Source organism: Macaca thibetana, chromosome 7, assembly GCF_024542745.1.
Source record: "Macaca thibetana thibetana isolate TM-01 chromosome 7, ASM2454274v1, whole genome shotgun sequence".
In the NCBI taxonomy this organism is placed as follows: Eukaryota; Metazoa; Chordata; class Mammalia; order Primates; family Cercopithecidae; genus Macaca; species Macaca thibetana.
Window position 1 is genome coordinate 26,451,611 of NC_065584.1, and position 19,239 is coordinate 26,470,849.

Below are 19,239 nucleotides of genomic sequence, written 5' to 3' on the forward strand. Positions count from 1 at the left end.
GAATCATTTCGTTTACATGAGAATAAATTTCATGCCCGTTATTTCTCACAAGATTTTTTATTGGAAAAAAACTCCATTTTAAGTCTCAGGCCCCAATTTTTTTTAACCTCCACCCTTAAAAAAAAAAAAAAGTCTCACTATATGTTGCATATTGCAGTTGATGTTATTAAGACTATATCCTAGGGAATAACTCGCATTATTTTAAAACAAATTTTGGCAGAATCTCCTTTAACATTTAAAAGATTTTTAAATGTTGTGGAAGATAATTTTGAATTAATAAATTATTTCTGGGATAAAAATTAGTGGTCCATCTCTACTACTGGTTAAATCTCCTTTATTCTAAAGAGCAGATGTATTTAAACAAATTGTAGGTCAGTTATTCAGGAAAAATTGATTTAACATTTCTGTATATTTTACATTTTACTCTATTGTTTTTAGTCAGTGTTTCCTTCATGTATTTCTGAACATAATCAGTATAAGCTTTGTACCAGTGAAAGTGTTTTAGGTTTTTGTGGTTTTGCATTATTACTTCTGATTCAGAAATATTCAGCAGAAATACATTTGTTCTTTCTAATGGCTCTGTTTGCTTTAGAAATGAACTAATCATAAAAATGTGAGATAATAATAGTGGAAGGCTATTTCAGGGAACTTCTATTAAACCATTGTTTTCAGTTCATTTTTATGAAATGATTGGTCTAATGCATTATTTGTGTTTGGGCTGTTTTGTGGAATACAAGAAGAAATTTTAATAGTTACTAAGTACAAGGTGGTTTGTGTATGGTACGTGACTCAGCAAATACCTGTTATGCAGCTTGAATTTGGGGGGGTGGTGTGCAGGTAGTTACTGGGTCATGTATTCTGTATAGAAACTATTATGTCGGTTTGCTGGTAGAGGAAGAATTGTTATCTTTCAAAATACGAATTATAGGCCCTTGATATTTCTAAATAATATTTTTGTTGTTTTTTTGTTTTTAAATATTTCTTAGTAGTATGTGGTGGTTAATATTTCCCTTAAACTTAGATAACCTTTAATTTGCTTATATAGACAAGATTTATCTTAAATTGGATAATTGAGTATTCAACTTAAACATGGATCAACCTGGTGGGCTATCGTTAAATTCTGGAGACATAGTGGGCATTTTAGGCCCAAGTTGTAGAAATTACTTAGGTTTGTCAAGTGGCAACAAGTTTATTTTCTTGGAAAGCTATATACCTAGAGCCCAGACTAGACAGTAGTTGAATTATTAACTTGGTTTAATAATTTTCCAAGTTTGTTGACTTCTCTGACACTAGCATTTCCAAAGCAGTTATTTTTTTAAGCTTTTCTAGATATGGGTAGTTCTAAAAATGTATAGGTTAGATTGAATATATGAATGGTTGGTACCCAAAGAAGATTGAAAAGAGAGGGAAAAAACTACCAAAATGTGTAGCTCTAGTGGGATACAGGAAAATACTTAAAGTACAGAATAGAAAGCGAGAGAATGGCATAATTCTTTGTGGGAGGACAGGAGGAGAAAACTCTCCAGAACTCTCCAGGAAGTCAAGAATTTGTCCTGGATTTTAAGAAATTCATAATATAATCCCATGTATATCTTTATAACTTAAGTGTCACATGCTAACTTCATTTCAAAATGTTGAAATTAAAGTTTGCGACTGTCACCCAGGCTGGAGTGCAATGGCGCAATCTCAGCTTACTGCAACCTCACCTTCCAGGTTCAAGCCATCCTCCCACCTTAGCCTCCCAAGTAGCTGGGACTACAGGTGTGCACCACCACGCTCAGTTAATTTTTGTATTTTTTGTAGAGATGGGGTTTCACCATATTGCCCCAGCTGGTCTCAAACTCCTGAGCTCAAGCGATCTGCCTGCCTGGGCATCCTAAAGTCCTGGGATTACAGGTGTGAGCCACTGTGCCTGGTGTGGCTTTTCTTAAGAATTACAGAATTTTTGTATTAATCTGTTCTTAATACATGTTTCACCTAGAATATAATGCCAATATGTCCCTTTTTTTCTTTGCTAATATGACATCTTAGAAGAATTGTCAGCTATACTCCCAGTGAAGTCTTCTGATATAGTGTTCTTTATAGATATCTGTTGATTTAGTAGAAATTTTAAAAGTTAAGAATTCTAAAAAGTAGACAGTTACACTTCTACCTCAAGGAAATGGGGATAAGGAAACAGTGGGAAAGGAAGCAGTAATGAAATAGCTATTTCATATGTTGTACAGCATTGTTAATGTGGGTATTGTCTAAAAGTGTATAGGTTAGATCAAGTATAGGAAAGCTTGGTACCTTAAAGAAGATTGATGGGACGAGAAGGAAAAAGAGAGCTACAGTACCTGTGAGATTTACTTAGAACACCTTCTCTAGGTGAAAAAACCCAATGATATTGTTGTATTTAACGACTTAAAATAATTTAGTAGGTTGTTTAGGCTAGGTTGATCTTTCTTGTACCATTTTATAAAATGGGATTTAGCCTTACTAGATTCTTAAAATTTTGATATATTCTAAACAAAAAGTCTCATATACTATTAAAATATGCTAGAGATAAACAGATAGTATTATATATGTATGTGGTTTTGATATTTTTTCTTTGTTTTTTTCAGAGTGCTGCTGCTACGGCTGCTACCTTAGCACTCCCTGCAGGTGTGACTCCTGTTCAGCAGATATTAACAAATTCAGGTAATTAGGAATGATGGAACCATTTTAAAATGTAATTCAGAAAATTGTACTATCTAGCCCTTAGGTTTTGTCTTCTTTGAAAGATGGAAAATACTAATATTTCTTTTACCATTTGGTTTAGGTTATTAAAATAACTTTATTTGAGGGCTGTAACACATACAACTGTAATCGTTGTTGAGGATACAGTAAAGAAGATGCAGATTGTACTTGAACCTTTGATCTGTGCATGATAACTCTCTTATTGAAGTATGATTATATAAAAATGCTTACTTAGTTTTTTATTAAACACATTTACCATGCCAAGTGAGTATTAAAGTTATTTGAACTTGTGATATGAAAGTAATTCCTAGAGCATATTAAGAGCAAATTTATTGTATGCTATTATTATACATAGTATCTCTTCATTGACAAAAGACCAATGTCTAGCTCATGTGTTTTGGCATATTAGTACTTGAAAAATTTATTTACATGGATTTTAAGTGTCCCCTGTAATCTTGATTATATAGTTATTATTTATTTTCTATTCTATGTATGTATGTTATTTTTGTTATTGTAAATTTGTGAAATTAGGGGCTTATCTTGCTACATGTTTAATAAGATGTAATTTGCTTTTTAATCAATTCAAGATTCTGGGTCATCTAAAGGAACATATTGAGGGAATTTGATTCTGTGTGAATTGTATGACGATAACTGGTTAGCGAACTTTTATTGCTTTTACCAATTTTGAAGCAAAGTTCTGTGGTACTTTGTTTGGTTCAAGATATTAAATGAGCTATTAAGCTTTTGTTCCTTTAAAACTTTAAAAATGAACAGCTCCTAAAGTGTCTGATCTTATTGCTCTTTCTTGACTCCTAAGGTTAGCAAAGATAATGTAAGCTTTAGTCAAGTCTCATAATCTGTTGTTAAAACCTTGTTGGAAATAGCTGAATGAGGATGTAAATATAAAAAATAAAACATTTTAAGGAATGTATTTGAACATGGCGAGAAGTCAGAGAAGGGGAGGATTATGCATACTGTGTATGAATGATAGTCTTTAATAAAATTGTCAGTTTTCTTGATAATTTCTTGTGCCTTTGGTGGTATGAAAGTAAATATGAATTCATTTCTTTTGAGATGGTCACTGCTAAAATGATAACTTGGAATGCATGCTTTTTGCTTTAGGCCAGCTTCTTCAGGTGGTCAGAGCAGCCAATGGTGCCCAATATATCTTTCAGCCTCAGCAGTCAGTGGTTCTACAACAACAGGTTATACCACAGATGCAGCCTGGTGGAGTACAAGCTCCTGTTATACAGCAGGTAAAATAATCTTCTATTATGATCAGTATGGGGTTCTGTTTTCTTCTGTATGTATTCCCTGGGTACTTTCCCTCTTCTTATATGCACAAAAGACTGTTCTTCAGTGCTATAGACCCAGTTGTTTCTAATTTCTCCTGTATACAGCTTAACTTAGATTCAACATGTATTAAACATGTATTAAAAAATTACTGTTGTCTGTGCCCATCCTTCTTCATCCCCTCAAAGGTGGCAGCACTCTCCTTCCAGCCTTCTAAGCTGTTCATTCGGCCTTTATTCAATAAGCAGTTACTGAGTCTCGGGCTATTTATAAGGGTCATGAGATTTAGGAGTGAATGAGGCAGACATGACTCTAGTTTTATGGTGCTTACTCTGTTTTCTGGAACTGGGTGTGTAGAATCCTCCCTTTTCCTTACCTCTAATATCCAAGGTATCAAGCCCTACCAATTCTTGTTAATAGTTTTTCTTTTCTTTTTTTTTTTTTTTTTTTTTTTGAGATGGAGTCTTGCTCTTTCACCTAGGCTGGAGCGCAGTGGCGCAATCTTGGCTCACTGCAACATCTGCCTCCTGGGTTCATGCCATTCTCCTTCCTCAGCCTCCCGAGTAGCTGGGACTACAGGTGCCCACCACCACGCCCGGCTAATTTTTTATATTTTTAGTAGAGACGGGGTTTCACCATGTTAGCCAGGATGGTCTCCTGACCTTGTGATCTACCCGCCTTGGCCTCCCAAAGTGCTGGAATTACAGGCGTGAGCCACTGTACGTGGCCTTTTTTTTTCTTTAACTGCAGTTTTGCCATGGTTGCAGTCCCTTAATATGTTTGACACTGTTTTTTTTTTCTCAGCCTCTCTTTTCATTTCCTTAGTTCATAGTGTCCATAATTTGTCAGTAAATGCTGTATTGTCTCCTTAATGGTTTCTCTGCCTCTTATCTTATGCCCTCCTAACCTGGCTGATTTATAGCCATCTTTTTTTTTTTTTTTTGAGACAGAGTCTCGCTCTGTCGCGTAAGCTGGAGTGCAATGGCACAATCTCAGTTCACTGCAACTTCCGCCTCCTGGGTTCAAGCGATTCTCCTGCTTAGCCTCCTGAGTAGCTGGGATTATAGGCACGCGCTACTGCGCCCAGCTAAATTTTGTATTTTTAATAGAGACGGACTTTCGCCATGGTGGCTAGGCTGGCCTTGAACTCCTGACTTCAGGTGATCTGCCCTCTTTGGCCTCCCAAAGTGCTGGGATTATGGGCATGAGCCACTGCGCCTGGCCTGTCTTTCTAAAAATCTTAAAACCTTTTAACAACTTTTCATTGCCTACTGAGAAAAGCCTAAACAACTCAACATGGTTTATAAGATCTTTTTGTGGATCTTGTTTCTTTGAAGTCTCCAGGTTTATTTCTTGCCATACTCCCAGGTATTTTCTTTAGCTGCATTTACATCAAAATAAACACTTGGATCTACTTGTGGTATATTCTTGTGCTGTGAGCACAAATGAAAGAGGAATGGTTATTTTCTTGAGGAACTTATGTACTTTATTTGTTTATGTGTCTGTCTCTTTTTTAAATGTCAGTAAAATAGTATGACGATAGAGACAAGATCAGATCAGTAATATTAATCCAGTTTATTTACATCTTTCCAAAATTATGTACTGCTTTCACTTCTGGGTTTCACTTGATGTTATGCGTCTCTTAAGAATGCCGTCTGGCAACTCCCTGCACTTCCCCTAAACAAATAGAAAAACCTGGCTAATCTCCTTAAAGCAGCGGTCCCCCAGCTTTTTGACACCAGGGACTGGTTTTGCGGAAGGCAGCTTTTCCACGTACTGGGCAGCGGGGATGGGTTCAGGATGAAATTTTAATTCAGACCATCAGGTGTAAGGAGTGCACAACCTCCATCCTTGCATGTGCAGTTCACAGTAGGGTTCCTGCTCCTATGAGAATCCCATGCTGCCGCTGATCTGACAGGAGGCAGAGTTCAGATGGTAATGCTGGCTCATCCACCACTCACCTCCTGCTGTGCAGCCCGGTTTCTAACAGGGGTTGGGGATCGCTGCTTTTAAGCACAAACAGAAACTCAAATATTATTTACTAATAATATAAGTAATATTTGATCATGCTTTGTCCCCCAAGTTGAATTTGGTACACTCTCTTGTGTTCCCATAACACTATGTCATATTTGTACTACGTCTTGTCTCTGTTTGAGTTGTTAGTGCTTTGTCTATTTTACCTTTTTTTTTTGTCTTTTGTGCTGTTACACCATGTGTAAGCGTTTTAAAGGAAATTCTGTGTCTTATTTTTGCATTCCTTGAACCTAATGGCAAGTAACAAACATCAAACATCCAGTCCTCCTCTTTTATTGTAATACGTATAGTATGTATAGTTAATATTTGTTAGTGTATATTTTTTCAAGCTGTGGCTTACTTTAGAATCTTAGATGCAGAACCTGGAAAGGAACTTTAGAAATCTGATCTGGTGGTTTTTAGAAAAATAATTAGCGTTTATCTCACACTGAATCAGAATATTAGTGGTATGACCAAGGTATCAGTACTTTTTAAGCTGCCAGGTGGTTCTTATTTGCAGCCAGGGTTGAGAACCATTAATCCTAGTCTGACAGTGAAATGGCAGAGGCCAAGAGAAGTTAAATGACTTGCTACTGTATTTATGTCTGACTTTAGACAAAAGTAGACCCAGGTTGGCCAGGCACGGTGGCTTATGCCTGTAATCCCAGTACTTTGGGAGGCGGGCGGATCACGAGGTCACGAGTTTGAGACCAGCCTGACCAACATGGTAAAACCCCTTCTCTACTAAAAATACGTAATTAGCTGGGCATGGTGGCATGTACCTGTAGTCCCAGCTACTCAGGAGGCTGAGACAGGAGAATCACTTGAACCCAGGAGGCAGGGGTTGCAGTGAGCTGAGATTGCACCATTGCAGTCCAGCTTGGGTGACAGAACGAGACTCCATCTAAAAAAAAAAAAGGTAGACCCAGGTTTTCAGATTCTCAGTCCCGTGTTCTTCATGTGAAGGCAGTGTATAACTCTTGGCCTGGTATCTGGCATATACATAGTATGTGCTCAGTGAATGAAGCAGTTATCTTTAGAAAATCCTTATTTTCCAGAAATTTGATAAAGTGGAAATTTAGTGGGTCACTACACTAGTTAAACATTGCTTTTGTACTTTAGTAGTTTTAACTGTGTGTGAAATATGGCCATTCTGGTGATTCTTCAGCATTTGTTCCTATTTCTGTGTACCGTACTTGATCCTCTTAACTAGTTACTGTTATGTGGTTTTCTTTTGCTTTAGGTACTGGCTCCTCTTCCTGGAGGGATTTCACCACAGACAGGAGTCATCATCCAGCCTCAGCAAATCTTATTTACAGGAAATAAGACTCAAGTTATACCTACGACAGTGGCAGCACCTACACCAGCCCAAGCACAGATAACTGCAACTGGCCAGCAGCAACCGCAGGCCCAGCCTGCTCAAACACAAGCTCCATTGGTCTTACAAGTTGATGGAACTGGGGATACATCGTCTGAAGAAGATGAAGATGAAGAAGAAGACTATGATGATGATGAGGAGGAAGACAAAGAGAAAGATGGAGCTGAAGATGGGCAGGTGGAAGAAGTAAGTTTCTAGTAAAATACTTACAATGATAATCTACTTGATTATTTCCATTTTTAGTTGGTGCAAAACTGGTAAATTATATCCTATTTTTTCAGAGACAGGTGCTATACAACGTAAGATTTTAAAGATAAAGTTAGATTGATTTAACTTTAGTAAGGTTTTTATATTCTGGCTATATTTATCTTCATAAAATACAACTATTTCATATAGCTGGTAATAAATTATAACAAATTAAATTGTATTAATATGTGTAGTAAAGAGTACAGGTAATTCTAACTCTGGCTTACACATTTATAATGTGGCTTAAACATAAGACATTGGTAGATAAATAGATGTGGTTAAGCTTTTGCTTCAGTAATATAAAAAGCATGGCAACATTTGGGGAGAGAGCAAACTCAAGAACCAAATGTCACAAATTTATTAAATATTTAAAACCTTTTGGTCCATGTTCTGTACCATTTCCTTAAAAACCCATGTACCCTTAATGTCTGTGTTCTTCTAGAAGCATGTAAGTATGCCTTTGTTTTCCTCACTATTCCAGCTTAGTTACTAGGCTCCAAAAACTATTTGTCCCACCACAGTTTTCATTTTAATTGCCTTTGTTAGCCTAAAATGCAGTCTTCTTGTTTCTTAGTACAAAGTTCTTCTAAATTAAGTAATTTTTTTTTTCTAAAGAAAACATAGTTTATTATTGAATATTGAATAGACACAAATGAATAGAAATGTTTCAAGATAAAAATCATCCTGGTGCCCACCATCTGGTTAAAATAAAATTCCATTATTTAAAGCGCCTTGGGTGCCTCTCCCTAATCCCATATTCTTTCCTAGGCCATCAAAGTACCTTTGCTCATACATTTGTGTTGATTATTAATTGCTTTTATATTTTACCATATATATTTATATTCCTAAATAGCTTATTGTTTAGTTTTGCATGTTTATAACGTAAGTGAAGTAATTATGTATTCTTCTGCAAGTTGGTTTTTTTGCCTCAAAATAATATTCCTGAGGTTTATCCAAGTTGTTGCTTATAGCTATAATTATTTTCATTGCTGAATATATCATAATTTTATTTATCAATTTTTCTAATCCAGTGGACATCAGGATTGTTTCTAATTGTTTACTGTTACAAACAGTTATAAAATATTGTAGTGTATGTCTTCTGGGGACACAAATGCAAGAGGTTCTCTAAATTTTATACCTAAACATTGAACTTCTGGCTCCTAAGGCATGCACTTCTGCAACTTTACAATAAAATGCCAAATCACTTCTGCCATTCAGTACATAATTGTGCAGATGTCCATACTGCCTTATCAATACCTAATAGTGTCAGGCTTCCTAATTTTTGCTGGTCTGATAGGTAGAAAATAGTATTTCATTTTGGTTTTAGTTAGCATTTCCTCACTTAGGAGTTTTAGCCTCTTTTTGTATATTTATTTGATATTTGTGTTTTGTGTGGAAGTGCTTATTGAGGTCTCTTGCCCATATTCCCCCCTAAATTCTTTATAGTTTGAATGCTACTCTAAGTAACATGTTTTATTACCTTTTCCAGTTGTTTATTGGTAGTATGGAAATATGTAGAGCGTTTAATATTCATCCTTGAACCAGCCACCTTCCTAATGTCTTTTGTTAGTCCTCATAATGTATCTGTAGATTCTTTTGTGTCTTCTGTGTAGACATTCACATCTTATATGAAGAATGGCAGTTTTTTTGTGGCTTGTTGGCTAAGCCTTCCAGAACAATATTGATTAGAAATGGTGATAGCAGGCACCGTTCTCTTCTTCTGAAACTGAAAATTAATCTTTGCCATGCGTCACTGTTAAATTTAATGTTCATTGTGGGTTTTTTTTTTTCTTTTTTAAAATGGATATCTTCATCAGGTTTAAGTACATTCCCTTCTTTGCATTGCTTTGTTTTTTAAACTGTAAGCGGATGTTGCATTTAATTAAACAGTTTTTCTGCGATGATTGATTGTGTAATTTCTCACTGTAATGTTATTTATAATGAATTTCATTAATTAATTTTCTATTTGTAAACCAATCTTGTATTCCTGGGGTAGCATAACTTGATCATTTTATATTTCTCTTTTTATCAATTACTGAATTCATTTTGTTGGGGCCTTTTTTGTAGATACTTATGAGTGATAGATACTGTCTGTGATTTTCTGTTCTCATTCTCTTATGAGGTTTTCAGGTTACATTAGCTTTATAAAATGAATTTGGGGACATGTTTCCTCTATTTTGAGCTCTTTTTTTTTTTTCAAAGATTGTATTTTATTCTTCTGTTGATATTTATTAAAACATGCCACTACAGATACCTGGGTCTAGTAATCTCATGCCCTTCAAGTATTTTGTTTCCGTTTGAGACCTTTTTGATAAATTATGTTTTTCTAGGACTCTCTGTATATTTATCTAAATTTTCAAGTTGATTAACATAAAGTGAATCATGATATTGTCTTTTTGATGCCAGAATCCTTTGTCATCTTCATTCCTGATATAATTATTGTGCCATCTCTTTTTTTCCTGTTCAGTCTTGTCAGGGGTGTGTAGATTTCATCAGTGTTTTCAAAGACTAAACTTTTAGCTTTATTCTCTCTAGTGTGTTTTTCCCATTTTATTCTTTTCTATTCTATTCTGACTTAACTGTTTTGTTTGTAAAGAATATGATCTGTGTGATGTGTGAATCCTTTGAAATTGCTTGAGACTTGCTTGATTTGGTCAGTTTTTGGTTTTTGGTTTTTGTATATGCTTTGAAAAGAATGTGTTTTCTGCACCTGTTTGGTACTTGTATGTGTCTGTTAGACTTACATTTTTACACTGGCAGTAGGTTTGCTCAGATGCTCTTTGTGTATCCTTGATATTTTTTGTGTGCTTGATCCTTTCTTTTCTTTTCTTTTCTTTTTTTGAGACGGAGTCTTGCTCTGTCGCCCAGCCTGGAGCGCAGTGGCATGATCTCGGCTCACTGCAGCTCCACCCCCCAGATTCATGCCATTCTCCTGCCTCAGCCTCCTGAGCAGGTGGGACTACAGGCGCCTGCCACCTCGTCCCCCTAATTTTTTGTATTTTTAGTAGAGATGGGGTTTCACCATGTTAGCCAGGATGGGCTCGATTTCCTAACCTTGTGATCCGCCCACCTCGGCCTCTCAAAGTGCTGGGATTACAGGCGTGAGCCACCGGGCCCGGCCACTTGATCCATTTTTTACTACTGAGTGAGATATGTTCATGTCTCCTACTATGGTAGTTGATACGTTTCTTCTTGTTTTTCTGCCATTTTTCCTTTTTATATTTTGAGCCTCAAAACAGGTGCATGTAAGTTTCACATTCATTGTTTTTTTCTCAGTGAATTGAACCATTTATGATCATATGTCTTAATTTATTGCTAGTAATTTTTTTGTTAACCATAAAGTCTGTTTGTGTAATACTAATAGAGCTGTACCATCTTTGTTGTGGTTAGAATTTGCCAGGTACAGCTTTTTTCATTCTTTCACTTTTCAAACATTTTGGATCTGTAAACTTTAGGTTTATCTTTTTAAGGTAGAATATTGCTATTTATGCTATTTGTTGCAAAACTTTTACATCAGCCAAGACTGTTCAGTAGGGACAGAATAGTCTTCAACAAATTATGCTTGGACAATTAGATATCCACATGCAAAAGAGTTAAGTTGGACCCCTATGGCATACCATATACAAAAATTAACTCAAAGTGGATTAGGGACCCACATCTAGGAGCTGAAATTATAAAACTCTTAGAAGAAAACATAGGGATAAATCTCCATAGCTTTGGCAACAGTTTCTTTTTTTTTTGAGACAGAGTCTCGCTCTGTCACTCAGGCCAGAGTACAAGTGATACGATCTCGGCTCACTGCAAGCTCCACCTCCCGGGTTCACGCCATTCTCCTGCCTCAGCCTCCTGAGTAGCTGGGACTACAGGTGCCTGCCACCATGCCTGGCTAATTTTTTGTATTTTTTTTTTTTTTAGTAGAGATGGAGTTTCACCATGTTAGCCAGGGTGGTCTCGATCTCCTGACCTTGTAATCCACCCGCCTCAGCCTCCCAAAGTACTGGGATTACAGACATGAGCCACCGTGCCCAGCCGCTGGCAACAGTTTCTTAGACATGACACCCAGAGTACAAGCAATCAAAGAAAAAGTGGACTTTGTAGATTAAAAAGGTGTTTTTTATCTTTGTTTTTTGAGACAGAATCTCACTCTTTTGGGGCTGGAGTGCAGTGGCATGATTGTGGCTCGCTGCAGCCTCAGCATCTTGACTTCCGGGACTAGAGTGTTCCTCCTGCCTCAGCCTCCTGAGTAGCTGGGAGAAAATATTTGCAAATCATGTATTTGATAAGGATCTACTATCCAGAATATATAAAGAACTCTTAAACAGTGTAACAACAAAAAGATAACGCAGTTAAAAACTGGCAAAGGACTTGAATAGGCGTTTCTCCAAAGAAGATACACAAATAGGCAACAAGCATGTGAAAAGATGCTCAGCATCATTAGTCATTAGAGAAATGCAAATGAAAACCACAGTGAGATAACCACTTCACACCTACTAGAATAGCTATACTCAAAAAAGAAAGAGAAAATAAATGTAGCTGAGGATTTGGAGAAATTGTAACCCTTGTGCATTGTTGGTGGAAATGTAAAATGGTACAGCTGCTGTGGAAAACAGTTTGATAGTCCTCAAAAATTAAGTATAGAATTATCCATATGACCCAGCAGTTCCACTCTTTATATACACAAGAGAACTGAAAATATGTTTTTCAACAAAAACTTGTATATGACTCTTCATAGCAGCCCTATTTATGATACCTAAATGGTATAAACCCAAATGTTCATCAGCTGATAAATGCACTGATAACAGTGGGATATTATTTAGCCATAAAAAGGAATGAAGTATTCGTATATGCTGCAACATGGGTGAACCTTGAAAACATGCTATATGAAAGACATCAGCCACACAACACCATATATCATATGATTCCATTTATATGAAAAATGCAAATCCATACAGACAGCAGATTATAGATTGCCAGGGGACAGGGAGAATGGGGAGTGACAGCTTAATGGGTAAGAGTGATGAAATGTTCTGGAACTAGGTAGTGGTGAATGTTATATACACTATAAATGTTCATTGCACCTGAATTGTACATGTACAAATGCTAAAATGGTGAATTTTGTTAACAAGAATTTTACCTCAAAAAAAATTTTTTTTTGAGACGGAGTCTCACTCTGCCGCCCAGGCTGGAGTACAGTGTCACAAACTTGGCTCATTGCAAGCTCTGCCTCCTGGGTTCCCATCATTCTCCTGCCTCAGCCTCCCGAGTAGCTAGGACTACAGGCACCTGCCACCACGCCCAGCTAATTTTTTTGTATTTTTAGGAGAGACAGCGTTTCACCATGTTAGCCAGGATGGTCTCGATCTCCTGACCTCGTGGTCCGCCTGCCTCAGCCTCCCAAAGTGCTGGAATTACAGGCGTGAGCCACCGCACACGGCCTAGAAATTTTTTTTCATTTTACATTGATGATACCTATTTTAAGTTAAAGAATATCTAGACATAATTCTTTTTTGTTGTTGTTGTTCTTGTTGTTGATATAGAGTCTCAGATTGTTGTCCAGGCTGGAGTGCAATGGTGTGATCAAGGCTTATTATAGCTTCAACCACCTGGGCTCAAGTAATCCTCCCACCTCATCCTCCTGAGTAGGTGGGACTATAGGCATATGCCACCATACCTTGCTTTTTTTTTTTTTTTTTGTAGAGATGGCATCTCACTGTATTTCCCTGGCTGGTCTCAAACCCCTGGCCTGAAGTGATTGTCCCGCCTAGGCCTTCCAAAGTGCTAGAATTAACAGGCATGAGCCCCTGTGCCTGTCCATAATATAGTCTTGATTATTGTCCTCTCTACTTTCGTTTTGTCTTCTCTTTCTGCATTTATTAGAAATCTCAGTTACATCTTTTATCTTCTGTCTCAATTGAAGCAAAATTTAACATGGTTGGTTATTTTATGCTCTAGTTAGGTTTTATCTTGGCCCCTAACTCTCTTTAATGCTGAGATTTCCTACTTTCTGCCTTTAAGAAAAAAAAAAGTCTGAGTCTTAATTCCGCTTCATACCTCTACCATAACCATCATCATGCTAAACATGCTGATTTGTATTTAGAGTCCAGGTTCTTTAACGTAAAGACAACAAGATAGACTGTTAGCCTATTGCATTGACCTTCTTTTCTCCTCTAATTTCTCCACTGTTAACCTGTTTTATATGATTTGTAGTACAAAGTGCCATTAGCTTCTTTGAACCTTCATATTAGGTCCTCTTCTAGGCATCTTAAACAGTTATTGTGGAGAATTATCTTCTTGAACTGTTTTTAAAGAATAAAGAAAATAAAGATAGGCCGGGTGTGGTGGCTCACTCCTGTAATCCCAGCACTTTGGGAGGCCAAGGCAGGTGGATCACAAGGTCAAGAGATCGAGACCATCTTGGCCAACATGGTGAAACCCATCTCTACTAAAAATACAAAAATTAGCTGGGTGTGGTGGCGCGTGCCAGTAGTCCCAGCTACTGGGAGGCTGAGGCAGGAGAATCACTTGAACCCGGGAGGCAGAGGTTGCAGTGAGCCGAGGTTGCGCCACTGCACTCCAGCCTGACTACAGAGCAAGACTCTGTCTCAAAAAAAGAAAAACGAAAATAAACATAAACATCTTTTCAGACTTACGAATTACGTAGCTTAACTAATTTAATTATATTTAATTTCTTACAAGATTTCAGTAATATTGGCAAACTGTTAAACAGCTGATTTGACAGTATTAAATTCATGACGTACATATTATGCATTTGGCGTTTGGTTCTCAAAGAACATCAAGGTCACTATATTTTTTTTCAGTGAGTATTAGGCCTTCTTATAGTAATACATAAATAAACTCTCCTTTTATTTGTAGGAGCCCCTCAATAGTGAAGATGATGTGAGTGATGAGGAAGGACAGGAACTCTTTGACACAGAAAATGTTGTTGTATGCCAATATGATAAGGTAAGGATATCATCTTCAGATTACTGACGTTATTTGTGTTGTAATTTCTTCCCTACGTTATTCTTTCTGCCTTACTGAAACATTTGCGCAGCTGATTCATACCTCTTAAATTCATTATGAATAGTATGAAAACACTGTTAAAGAGTTTTGTGGATTATTTTAATAGAATGAAAGATTAATTTCTTAGCTTTACCTTTGAAAAATAAGTTATGAATGAAATGAAAAGAGCTACGATCTTTTTCTATTTAGACAGTCTTTCAACTTGTAAGCAGAGTAAACAGCCACTTTGAGGTTGTCCTTTATGGTAATAGCTCACTCAATGAGATAATTCTGTTTTCTATTTAGCCTCAACTATCTCAAAACTAGAAGGGTTCAGTTGAATCTCTATAACTGTTATTATTAAGGAGAAGACTAAGGCAATGAACAGTACTAAAAACAGATACATTTTTACTGAAAATCATTTAAAATATTATTTAACTTTGCTGTAGTTTGCTCACATTAAGGAATTTTTAAAACAGATACCGTGAAAACTAGCCATTGATTCCTTATGTTCTTAATTCTTAAACAGGGTGCTGCTTTCTAAGTATTTTTGTTAGATTTATTTGTATTACTTCTGAGATTTTTGTTTTTAAGACATTTAAACTGGAATACTTTTTTTTTACTGCAATCATTAAATTTATAATACAGCAAATATTACGTTGCATTTATAATTTTAGTAGAGATTTTTACCACATGATGAAAATTCTAACAGAAGCTTATTATTTAACATTTATAGAGTGCAGAAATGTACCAGACACTATTCTAGGCCCCGGAGATGTAGTTATGAACATGTAAAATTCGTGCCCTGCATGAAGTTTCCTTTATAGATGAAGAAAATCTTAATTCTGTTGCATTTATGGAAATGAATGTGATAAGTAGCCGTGCTTACTTCAAACAGATCTATAGGGAGAATGCCAGTACTATGGTTCTTATTTGCTAATAAAAAGGTGGAGTTAGACTAGTTTTTTACCAGTGAAGTTATAGAATAAAGACAGTAAGGTCATTGAGAGTTTTACAGCGTTCATTTTTGTGCATAATGACTTCTGAGAGACTATTTTTAAAACCATATACCATGCGCATTATAACAAGTGTAATTTCCTGTTAGATACACATAGAGCAAGACTATGAGGTTAAAACAAGAGATACCATTAAATCTTTATTGTTAGGAAGTCTCAGAGGATCTCCTTGCAACCAAATTATCCAGAACACAATTTCATGATGAGATGTCAGATTTATCAGGCAACAGAGGACCTTTGTTTTAGCCTGACTGAAGAATATACTTCTAAGTGTCTTCCTACTTTAAGACAATGGTTGTATTCTCCTTTGGCACAAACTGTACTTATAGTAGTTTAAATGTTAAAATTGGTTTGTTTTGCTCCCAGAGACATTACTTTAGTGTTTTAAATTAATAAGTGGAAAATAGCTCTAAATAGTGTGCTGAATGATAAATAATTTTAAAATTTGCAGAGGTCTAATTTTGAGAATCAAATGAGTTGCTCTGGAGATTGGAGGGGAGTGGTGACTTGATGTCTTTAGCCAATAGTAAAGAATAGCAGTGTTCTGTGACTGCATAAAATGAGGTTGGATATTGTTTGAGCCAACTTGAATTTCAGGAATGTAGTTTTGAAGCCTAAACTTTAGAATGTCAACAATGAGTGAATTTTAGAAGAGATCATAGAAGAAATAATAAAGCTTGTATTGCCAATCAAATGAGAATCTTAGTTAAATGCTAATAATATGGCAGAGTTCCTGCTTACATGTGGGTGGATAAGGGCTGATACAGCATTTGGCAAAAATAGCATCAGATGTAGGTAAACTTGCTTTAACACATTTTTAATTAGGAAATTTAAGAGGGCTTTCCCCTGGCTTTAAGAACATTCCCTCATGAAGGGCTCAGGGCCAGGAAATGGATTGCTTTTTTAGTTGTGACTTTGTACTTCTATTAATATAAAAATATTTTTCATTTATTACCCAACATGACTTCATTGTTAACTGTGTGGATTATTTGGCCCATGAAACTTTCCTACATTTATTTTTTGCAAATTGTCCTGTCCTGTGACAAAATGCAGTCAATTTCTTTACTTGTCTGTAGAATCTCTATTTCCTGGCTGCTCATCACTTTCTTGTTTTTGGCTAGTTAAGCCCACTGTCTTTCTGGTTGCAGTCACTTGGTTCATGCTGGAAATACATTTATATACACGTTTGTAGGATAAATACTACTTTATAGGAAATCAAAGAAAAAGAGGAGACAGAGGTCTTTTCATGCAACAAATACTTACTGTTTATGATGTCCCTGGGCACTATTCTTGGAGCTTGAGATACACTAGTGATCAAAACAGAACAGTCCCTGCCGTTGGGAAGCTTACTCCAGTCAGGGGAGATAGATGCTAAAACATAATAAATTAGGATTTATTTATTTATTTATTTAAAGCATAATAAAAGATTAATATATTATGTTAGAAGCTGATAATTGGTATGGAAAAATAAAGATCAGGGAAAGAGGACAGGTTTGGTTTCAGTTTTAAATAGGATAGTCATAATAGGTCTTTGGAGAAAATGACATTTTAGCAAAGACTTGGAAAGAGTTAGCCCTATTGTCTGGTGGCAGAGTCTGTTGTATGTGAGGAACAGCGAGGAGGCCTGTGTGGCTGGACTGGAGTGAGGGAAGGGGAGAGTACAGTAGTAGGTGGAGAGGTAGAGTAAGGGAAGGTGGATGGTAAGGATTTTGTAAGGACATGGCTGTTACTCTTAAGTGAATTAGAATGTTACTGGAAGGTTTCAGTGAGACAAATGGTATGAACTGATTTAAATTTCGAAAGGATTACTTTGCTTTCTTTGTAGAGAGCAGAATATGAGGAGGAAGCAGAGGTTGCTGAAACAAGGAAGACTATTTAGGGGGGTATTATTATAATCAAATGGGAGATAATGGTGACTCAGCCTATGGTGATGGTATTAAAGTTGGTGAGAACTAGTTGGATCTTGGATTTGTTTTGAAGGAAGAGTGTTAACAGGATTTCTTGACTCTGAGATGTGTGGTAGAAAAGAAAGAGGAATCAAGAATGACTCTCAAGATTTTTTGATGAGGATTCTGAAAGAAGGATGGTGATACCATCAATTCAGATGAGGAAAAGCTGCATGTGGAGCTGGTTGGACATGCCAAGTCTGGTATGTCTGTTAGACATTCAAGTCATCAATCTTAAGATGCTACATTTAGCATTTACGTAGTGTATTTAGACCAGAGGTATAATTAGCTCTTAGTCCAGCAGTCTCTGCCCTACCTGCTGTTTTACCTTTATTGTGCTTTGTTTTGCTTTAATAAGTAAGAAAAGTTTGAATCCAGAAGAAGAACATGAGAGTGGTTTCCAAATAAGATGAAGGTTGTTTGATAGAGTGATTTTTTTTTTTTTTTTTTTTAAGTCTCAAAAAGCAGAGCTGGGATCAACAAATGGAAGTTGGAGAAGCAGATTTCAGTAAGGGTAAACTCTGAAAGATTTTACAAGAGAGCTGTTCCAAAAAGGAATAACTTAATTTGAAATTCTTTGCTTACTGTTTCTAATCGTATTTAAGCAGATACTGCACAACCATTTGCCAGGAATATATCATAAAGAATGTTTGCACTGGGAGGTTAGGCCATGGAATTTTAGGAATGAGATCTTGGAAAATGTCTGTACCTGGCCGGGCGCAGTGGCTCACACCCATAATCCTATCACTTTGGGAGGCCAAGGTGGGCGGATCACCTGAGGTCAGGAGTTCAAGACCAGCCTGGCCAACCTGGTGAAACCCATTTCTACAAAAATTAGCCAGGTGTGATGGTGAGTGCCTGTAATCCCAGCTACTCAGGAGGCTGAGGCAGGAGAATCACTTGAACCTGGGAGTGGGAGGTTGCAGTGAGCTGAGATCGCACCGTTGCACTCCAAGCCTGGGCAACAGAGTGAGACTCTGTCTCAAAGAAAAAAAAGAAAAAGAAAATATCTGTACCTGTTGAGCATTTCTGCATTATTATGTGAAACAGACTGATTTAGTAAAAAGAGTACTGGACCAAGACTTGAAAATCATGATTGTCACTTAGTAGCAGTATACCTTTGGTCAAGCCATTGAACCCTATCCAAGCTGTCATTTCTTCTTCTGAAAATGAAAGCCTGAACTAGTTGATTTTTTTTTTTTTTTTTTTAGGTACCTTTAGATCATAGAATAGGGAGAACCATGGGGCCTTCTTTGCAGAAGATGTGGAACTTGAACTGAACATTAAATAATTAGTGTGACTTACTGGGAAAAGGAAGAAAGGTCACTTCAGTTCATTAAGTTTTACAACTCCTCTCCCCCACCAAATCCATGGAATTACAAACAACTAAGGACTATAAGTGAAGGCAAAGATGGGAGTGCCCAGAGCCTGCCCTTCGGCTCTTTTTGTTTAACTGTGGATGTACATAGTTTTTGAAATCTGCTGTAAGTGACTGGATGATTAGCATCCTTTAGATGTATATTTAAAATACTGCTATGTATAAGGTTCCACGTTAGGTCTTGAGAGCGCTATAAGGAGTTTTATTTTGGTAGAAGAAGCGAGTCCATACTTGTATTACTTAACAAAT

The 19,239-nt window shown here is 36.6% G+C and overlaps 1 protein-coding gene across 3 annotated transcripts in view; it reads left to right on the top strand.

The window, feature by feature from the left end:
* The window catches only part of GTF2A1 (general transcription factor IIA subunit 1), a 48,410-nt gene that overhangs the window by 23,643 nt on the left and 5,528 nt on the right, over positions 1-19,239 (top strand). For all 3 annotated transcript variants that reach the window (XM_050798643.1, XM_050798642.1, XM_050798644.1), the window contains 4 exons: positions 2,604-2,679; positions 3,841-3,974; positions 7,268-7,588; positions 14,522-14,611. In XM_050798643.1, coding sequence (XP_050654600.1) covers positions 2,604-2,679; positions 3,841-3,974; positions 7,268-7,588; positions 14,522-14,611 — 621 coding nt within the window. The remainder of the gene's footprint in view (positions 1-2,603; positions 2,680-3,840; positions 3,975-7,267; positions 7,589-14,521; positions 14,612-19,239) is intronic.